Source organism: Triticum dicoccoides, chromosome 7A (assembly GCF_002162155.2).
Source record: "Triticum dicoccoides isolate Atlit2015 ecotype Zavitan chromosome 7A, WEW_v2.0, whole genome shotgun sequence".
Classification (NCBI taxonomy): Eukaryota; Viridiplantae; Streptophyta; class Magnoliopsida; order Poales; family Poaceae; genus Triticum; species Triticum dicoccoides.
In genome coordinates, this window is record NC_041392.1 from 186356667 (window position 1) to 186365974 (window position 9308).

The 9308-nt window shown below is 45.4% G+C and overlaps 1 protein-coding gene across 1 annotated transcript; it reads right to left on the reverse strand.

The window, feature by feature from the left end:
* Positions 1–5410: 5410 nt before the first annotated feature.
* Positions 5411–8994, reverse strand: LOC119329637 (rhamnogalacturonan I rhamnosyltransferase 1-like). The gene is made up of 8 exons (XM_037602695.1): positions 8715–8994; positions 7770–7837; positions 7576–7664; positions 7311–7476; positions 6940–7229; positions 6606–6810; positions 6334–6491; positions 5411–6236 (listed from the first exon to the last, which is right to left on the reverse strand). The coding sequence occupies exons 1-8, from the start codon at positions 8992–8994 to the stop codon at positions 5993–5995; spliced, it is 1500 nt and encodes a 499-aa protein (XP_037458592.1). The 3' UTR covers positions 5411–5992.
* Positions 8995–9308: the final 314 nt, after the last annotated feature.

A 9308-nucleotide genomic window follows, 5' to 3' on the forward strand; every position in this document is an offset into this window, starting at 1 on the left:
GGTTGGGCATTGCCTTCGTCGCCGGCGCGGCTCTGGTGGACTCCGGCGGCTCCTCTTCGTCTCCTCCCTCGCCCCCACGCGAGGCAAAGAAGAAACGAAGCACCTCACCTGGCTCCTCAGAACTCAGTCACTTTTGTATTTTTAGGACTTGCTCATATATTTATGTCTAGCTAGGTTCCTGCAAATTGGGTTTAAGAGATGTCTAGATCTAGCTAGGCTCCAATAGAGTAGATTTTTTTTATGTCCTTTTAGGTTTGTTGGCTACCTTGGCTGTTTTTGCATGGGAAGTTTGTTTGTTCCTATCCAATAGATGCTCATATCTAGCTAGATTCCAAGAATGTTTTGTTGTCTTTCTTAAGTTGTTTGGTACCTTCTTTTTTCTTTGGTGTTGATGGGGGCAGATTTATCATATAGTTCTTTTGCTATTTGCAGATAAATCTTTTGTTCTATATAGAAAAACTAAAACTACTCCTTTTAGGCTATCTAAGGGTCTGAAGTGACTAACATTGTAATTAGCGTATGTAAGTATTTATGCTACAATGCTTCCATTTTTTCCAATCATAGCTCTTGCTCCAAAATGCACTTTCAAAGAGGTGGTTGAGGCAGAGGTTGTTCTGCTATGCCCCTGAACGTTGTAGTGTCGAGCTGCATTATTTTCTTGTTTTGTATTCTTACTATTCTGCCTCCCCATTTGAAGCTGCTTGAATCTAGGGTGATTCTTCCTTTTGTTTACATTGTAAGCTCTTTCGCCATAAGTTGACTGCGGTTTTTACCACATCTGCTAGGATGGCTTTATTTTTCTTTTCTGGTGGGGAATGCAAGGATCGGGTTAACTATTTACTTGCAATCAAGGACGTCGTCAACGTGTAAGTTCAAAAGAACATATTTTAACATATTCCTGCTATATACATTTTATTTCCTCTCTGCTTCCTTCAAAATCAACGATGGAGACCTTGGCCCTCTCCGATTTTGAAGGAACCAGAGAGGAAATATACAAAGCATATAGCAGCAATAGTTAAATACGTTCTTTTGAACTTACATGGCTATTTTTTCTGCAAACATGCCAATCTACTTCCATCGTACCAACCTTAATTTGTACCTTCTCATAGATGTACATTTGATTTTGAGCAAGTAGGGAGGCACTATACGATAACATACAACAAGAAATAGTAAAAGATTGTTACCATCCATGGGACTAACAAAAACTAGAAATTAGAATTATCCGATTGTCCTTATCATGCAAGTTGTAGTTGCGAATGGGACTAACAAAAATTAGAAATAACATGCAGTACGCTAACCAACATCAAATCAAGTAACTATTCAACTAACATAAATGAGAGACAAAGAGAGTATTTTCACCTCGAGATTAGACCATCAGAATATGGTTGTGGTGATGCCGTCCATAGATCCGCCCGCCCGCCCGTCGTCCAGAAGGTAGCAACAAAACAAAATAACTCCAAATGCTTACTTAGCAAGGAAATAAATTACAAAGCCAACAAAACACACATCCTTCAAAATTCACTACATTTAGTCTGGTGTGTGATCCAAAAAATGCAGGGGTGACAGACAGAATTGGGGAAAGCTTCAGCACAAACTAAAGAAAACAAAATGAAATGGCTGCTCAATGGCTCGGATTAACCCAACAACTTAATCACAGCAGTCGAAAAGGTGTCTATGGTTGCAGACAACAACATGGGACATGCTACCTCAGACACCCTTTACATGAACAATCCAACATTATCTCCAAATAACACTCAAAAAATCCTGTAGCATTATTATTTGTAGCATGTAAGAAAAAATAGCTGCAACTGGTAACTTGTGGAAAATAGAAGTAATAGTATCACACCGAATTAAAATAAGCCATTCAACCGTTAACTTGCTGGGAGCGAGTCTTTCTAGTATAACAAAGTGCAACTTACTTAACCAGATTAAATCAAGGACCAACAACAAACAATAAAAGAACAAGAACAACTTAAATGCAATAAAGGTATGAGAGACAAGAAATCTTTGCAGAAGACAACTATAAACACTGGAGCATAAATAAGCAACACCTTTAAATACAAATAAAAGGGTTCAAGGTTCATTGCATAGTGGGCTCAGATTCTCCTTTTCTTGATCATATAACCTACCCCCGTCATCTCTTATCATCAGATCAATCTGTTTACACAGTGGAGCTACCCTGGTTATCACTCAACAAGAATGACCATCCAAGGACAGGACAACATGTATCACAAGATCAAAAAGGATCCTAGAGACAACAGGGAGGATCCAACTTGATACCCACAAGTGCCTCAATTGCTCAAAGGCACACTTATTTCAGCCATGATTAATCATCATCGCCCTAAAAAGAATGGCTTCCGACCGGCCGGCTACAGTGTCCTCGGCGGGTCACTAGAATTACACGTGGTGGCACGAACGAGAGGTAACTAAATTAAAGTCCAGGGCGCGAGAGGACTCTTCGCCTGCCAAGAAAGCTCAATTAGCATGGACATGCAGTACCAAGAGAAACACATCCTTAATCAGATAGGAGCTTAAGGATATATCAGTACTGGCAAAATAGACACATCCTTAAACAATATGAACCAACAATGCTAAAATAGACCATCTGATGTTGAATGAGCATGTGACGACAAAACAAACTTATCCTCATACAAATACTATGAGCTTGTTGCTCCTTCATCCTCAACTAAAAATGAATCAATGCAGATGAACATTTTTTAGCTTAAACGCAGAAGGACATTCAATTACAACACTAAGCTTCCAAGATATTATACACCCTTGATAACTAAAGTTTCATTAATATAACATGTAAATTAATAGGAACAAAATATCGATGTTGAATCACACGAAGCATCAAGAGTAAGCATTCGAGAAGAACACACACTGCCCAAGCCCAAACTGAACTGCGGGTGTTCATCCAATTATATGGAAACAACTTAGAAGGGAGGACGATTCGCTATACCTGCGTTGTGCAGAAGCGGGCGAGGTTGATGGCGTCCATTCCTTCTTCTGGCCAAGCACATCCACCTAAGATGTTAAACAATGTCAGCTTGTGCTACAAATCAACAACAAATAACACAGTGTAAGTACGATGCATGAACCAAACCATCCCTTGACCACACATGCACCCATCAAAGCCATTCATTTTCCAGGGCTAATAAGCAGGTACTCGTACAGTTCAAAGCAGAGAATCAAACATGTATAATTCAATCTAATAAGCAGTAAGTCGTACATTTCAAAGCAGATTATCAAACATGCATAAACAAATCATCCATTTCGAAGAAAATAACACATCAAGACTCCTAAAAAGATAGAAAGATTGCTAACTGCAGGGCATGTGGTACATCGAATTCGAGTGGACGGCGAAGAAGAGCACCTGAGATGGATACCCATAAGGTAGGCCAGCTAATTCTAAAGAAAGCAATGTGGGAGAGAGACAATGACCTAACCAGCTTCCATGCAAGGTAAAGGAAGTGCTTCTCAAAGTTGTAGTTTCTCTTGGAGGAAACTTCATAGTACTACGGGTTCTTCTTCCTGTGGAATGTGACCACTTTGTTAAAGAACTATCATAACAGAGGCAGTCAACGACATGGATAAATAACTCTGGAGGGGCACGACAACATTCAGGCAAAATATATGAACCCCAAGCATAGTGCAAGCAACACAATCACTGTCATCCAATGGGCAACATTGCAAATAGAAATAACATACATAAGTATGCCACCATAATGCTAATAGCTAGATCAACGACATATATGTGTGGAACTGGCATTAACAACAAATAGAACAGACGACTATTAAGTCTACATCATTCTTTCGGCCAATTCCAATCTGGATAACAAAAGGAAACTGTGATTAACATCACCCACACACACTCTCTCTCCCTCTCTCTCTCTCAGTGCAACTAAATATGGCACTTCAGATTCTGAAATCACCAAGGTCATCCAAAAGATTCATTGCTTATATCAGTACACAATAACAAAGAAATTTGCAATTGGGACAGAGCTGACCTATTGCTACTACTCCCTGCTGCCATAGTGGCATTCATTGATGTTCAATGCAAGTAGCAAGCAATCAAGCACAACAGAGTAAGCACAAAGTAAAATAGAGATAAGAGAAAGAAAGAAGAGGCTACCAGTGTGCAGTGGAAGCTGGAGTATGGAGAGGATGAGATCTTTGCCACCCCTCACCATGTGTAGCCTCCCCTTCACCCAACCCCGTCCCAGTCCATGCCTCCTCCCTTCGCCGCCACCACCAATCCATGCTGGAAGCCTAGGGTTTGCACGAGGAAGGTCAGGGGTGCTAAGATCAGCACGCCGACACCGACCCTGAGCCCCAAGCAACAACAACAGCTGGAGCAACCACCCCATGCCGTCGTCGATCCTCTCTACAGGGTGATGTTCATGATCCCCACATCCACCGCCACCGCCACCGGCCATGTTACCTGGGCCAAGAGGAGGGAGCCGAAGAAGCCGTCGATGAGAAGAGGGAGCACGAGAGGAGCACTAGGGGAGCCGCAGCCGCATCCGCATCAACCCGCCGCTGCTGCTCCTCGCTCCGCCGCCCTTCATCACCGAGAGCGGCTAGCACAAGGGAGGGCCGCCTGCGATTCCGTGGGGAGGAGGAGGGAGGCGCGACGGGGATGAGAAGCGGGAGGAGGAGGACGAGCGGCGAGAGGGGAGGAGCCAGAGGTGGTGGCCGGAGGAGGGATGAGGCAGAGATGGCGGCGCGGGGGCGAGAGGAAGAGGGTGGGGAGCCGCGGCTGGGAAGAGGGGAGGGGGCGCGAGTGCGGGAGGAGGCGGCGGCTAGGTCATCTCCAGAGGAGCCAATGTGATTTATACCCCTGCGAGTGAAATGACGAAAATGCCCTCGACGGCCACCCAATTTTACAGGCGGTGGCACGAAACAGGGTAACTATTCATTTCAGCAGTAACTTTTCTTTGATCCGACGGACAAGGTCATCCAGCGGCTCGATCCGACGGCCTGAATTCCATCAAGCGAACCGATCCAACGGCCGAGAGTGCCTGAGCTCTAAGAGAGCTCGGTGGAACATCCTTCTCTTATCTCTTGATTCAGTCTGCAGCAGCCACTCGCAACAAGAGCCAACGAGACAAGGAAAAATGACAAAAACCCTCTGAATCTCAGGAACAGCAAACAAGAAAAGAAACACAAAAAAATGCCTCAGAGGAGTAATGCAGCTCCGCAAACGGAAAATCAACATGGCAAGTGAAGAAACATTTCAGCACCACAATGAACATGAAAAATCCGCTCTCGAGTCCTGAACAAATGTTCATCAAACATGAATATCCTAAGTTCCTGATCGTACGACATGAGGGCGCAGATCACGAGCTCACATCACATGGTCACGTGAGCATCAGCCCCATGTAAGGGCTCGATGCACCAACGGATCAATAAAACTGTACCAAGTGGCGAGCGACATTCTGCACAGGTAACCACATCGATCCAATATAAACACTGTAGTATACAACTCTCAGCAACTTTGATTGACAAAAAAATAAGCCCTGACTGACTGACGGGGAGGGAGCACGGGGGAGGCTACGGAGAAGAACAACTGCTAGTATGTTTTACACAACCAAAAGAAGACCAGCCAGAGACAGACATGTGGGTCCAGCCATCTCCCCCCTCACTCAAATTTACCTTTCCTCTTCGTGGTAGTAGACTCTATCATCACCATCTTCTATACAAGAGTATCTTCAGTATGACTCCTCATTATTTTCCGTGGAACGAACGAATAAACCGCCCTCCATTTCTATAACGTGTAGAGTATTTACCAGCTAGGCAGCTACATCCAAGATATACAACACCCACGCCCACCCCCTCCCCGAGTTTTACACCTATGGCGAGCCGAGCCGCCCCTCTTTCGGTTGGTTTCTTCGAAGTAACGACAAACCTGGCCTCTGGTTCGGCTGCTGCGTCTGTGAAAAGAATGGTATAAGGTGGGTGGAAATATTGACAGGGGTGGCGGCGGTTATCATAACGTGCGTAGGCGGTCGGGGTCTTGCAGGCACTCCTGGGGGTTCGCGTAGAAGTAGTCCTCCTCCTTGGGTCTGTCAGGAATCACTGTCCGCTTTGAGGCTGATCCCATCCGCCCTGCGTGGGCAGCCTTGATCAGCAAAGAGAACTCATCCCATCGCAACGAGCCGTTGTTGTACTGGTCTGCTAGGTCGACGATGAGTTTTCGATCTAGCAAGATTGTCTTCTTGAAACCCATGAACCTGCATTCAGCAAGTGACATGTAAGTAACACATCGGAATAAATACACAACTTGCTATGAGAGAAAATATGCAATGTATGACCAAGTGGAATGCATACCTGCGATGACCCTCGACAACTTTAGCCATATTGCCATCATATGTTGGAACAAATATATCACTTTCTAGAGAAACCATGTAGTCCAGTGCAGCCATCTGGGACGAATGGTTCTGGAAGAACATTAGATCAGAAGGTTCCAGAAGTGTCTCTTTCCTCACCTGTAAATCATTTTTAAGGCAATATGATCAGCAAGGAGGAAAACAAGAAGAGGCAAGACATTTCCAGATAATAGAAGTGTGATAAACAGATAAACATGTGCCCTGTGTCCATACCACATTCGGATAAGCTGAAGTGAGAGCTGCCATCCTGCGTTTTCCACCATATATTTCCCCAGCTGCGATGTATATTTGCATACTTCTATCGATGTCCAATGCTCTGAGAACAAGAGCGGTCTCCTCTGGCGTCAATGGGCAAAAGCCATCTTTTCTTTTCAAATCCGAGTCGATGATTTTCTCTTTCCACCATGGATAAGCATACCTAAAAGGACAACAATAGTTTGACAGCTGTAGTAAGAGCATGTCTAATTGAATGTTTTAACGGCCCACTCTACGAACAGGTGTTGTCCTAAGAACTAAATTAGGAGTATAATAATACCAAAATATTCACCTCATTCTTGTGAGCTCTTCTGCCTCTTCGTTACTGCACCCTTGAGTACAACCAGAGAAAGCCAGCATATCCATTTCGTAACGTAAATGAAGTACCAAGAAAGGACCATTTTGGCGAAGTATTCTAATTACACGCTTGCCCAGATCTTCAATCTCGGCGGTAAATCTTAGAGAGGCATAATTTACTCGGCATCTCAGTTTTTGAATCTCCATAGGTAAACCATTGTTTGCTAGCCTAGCGTCAGTTCTATTCAAATGCAGAACCTTGTGTTTCCGAATCAATGGAAGAATCTGGATCAAATTTAATCAACCATTAGCTTATTCAATATTATGCTCCAAAGCAGCCTTAGCATAATGTGACATGAAGCATACCTGATTATGGTAATAGGAGATATCAGACCAACTGATGGGTGGCATTGAGTGGAACATACCAAGTTCAACTCTTCGCTTTACCCTTGGAGGCAGTTCTCTCAAGATGCGAACTTCGTCTCGCAAGGAGGTTATAAAGTGTTCAACGTCAAATATATCTTGGAACTCACTGCAGTGCAGAATGGATCAACATTAAAGGCAAAGCTCGCTGATAGTTCAAGAAAAAAAAACAGGCAAATGAAACTAATATCAAGGTGTCAAACTGTACCTCGGGTCATTCCAAAAAGAAGTCTTGTCCAACTCTGGGACCACCAAAGTGACATTCAAATATCTTGCTATTACAACCATGTCACATATCTAATAGAACAAAACATAGAGAAAAGAAACCAATATTAAGAGTCAATGGTTGCCAAGGACATCACTTATTACAAAAATTATGAACAGAGATTTCCAATATCTTACAGCAGCTCGCATTTGGTTAAGACCACCATTGCATGAGACCATCAAATAACCATTGTTCCTGTAAATTCCTGCAAGATGATGACAGCAATAAAACATTAGCACAGATATAGCAGGTGCTTAAATATTCAAGGCAAGGCTGTACTAATAACAAACAAAGCAATATTAATGCGGTGATGTACACTGAGTATTTGTGGCAACAGGAAAATCGAGCATACTTTAGCAGTCCCTCGAGTCATATAAATGTAACTTTCCATGCTGGAAAAGACTCATAATTATGAATGAGGACACAGTTTGCAAACACGTCGAAGCGCCATGATCTAACTGAACATACCAACAGTTAGCCTACAGAACGTGAATGCTACGCACAAAAGTTCCAATACAGTTAGCTCACAAAACGTTGCTTCAGTTACTCAAAAGCAGCTGGGCATTCCTTTTCTATCGATGTGAAAAATGATAGGCATAATTATGAGGGACCAAAACATCGGTTGGAGTCATGAATGATTGCCAGCAGTAAAAGCATATTCAAGTATTCAGGTTCAACCAACCTAAAAAGTGTGATCCTAACATGGAAAGAACCCAAAACATGAATCTATCGTGCAGGCTGCGAACGACCAGAATAGTGAAGACTCCTCCTGACCCACCTAGGCACCAATCGAAAGGAGATCCTACATTGCCCAGTTTCTACAAGATTACCACGGAATGGAATCCGCGTCACCCGAGGTAAATTACGCAAATTTGCAAGCGCAGGAAAATGAGCAAAATCTACGCCAACCACCAATCTTTATCATCCCAGGTCGGTGAAATCTACGGTGGAGATTTTGGATGGATGTACCAGACCAAAATGCTGGCGGCCTGTCGATGTCCTAGGAACAGCATTCGGACACGGAGCGGATCGAACAGGGCGAGCGAAAGCGAGAGAGCGAGCGAGCGAAGAATCGGACTCACTTTTGGGCGGCAGCAACGCGGCCCTCTCGACGACGGCCGGGCGCACGGCGGCGGCCTCCTCGGGGGCCGTGAGGCAGGAGGGCCATCCCTTGAGCACCCGGGGCCCCCACGTCTCGCCGACGGCGGTGAGCTGCATGACGCAGGTCCAGAGCAGGACGGTGGTGGTGGCGCGCACCATCCAGAGCTTCATCCGCGACCTTGCGGCGGACGACGGCGGGCACTTGAGCTTCTCGCCTCCGATGCCGGCCGCCTTACCCCCCATGGCCGCCTTCCACGCCATCAACAACCATGGAACGACGGGAGCAGAGCCTTGGCAGCAGCAGCAGCAAGCATCCGAGCCTCAAATCCGCCGCCGCCTCGAGGAGCCCGCCTGGCTCTGGCTCCGTTCCCACCCAATGCAGCACCGCACAAGGCCTCCCTCGCCGTCGGTCCACCACCGACGAAAGCGCCGGGACGTTCGCGAGAGAAACGCGGCCGCAGACGGCCCTCGCTGCCTCCTCCGGCGAGCAGCAACCGCCCGTCCGGCACGTCGGGCGCGGCGCCGTATCGATCGGCTGCCAAAAGCAGGCCGGAGCGGACACGTGCAGCCGTGGG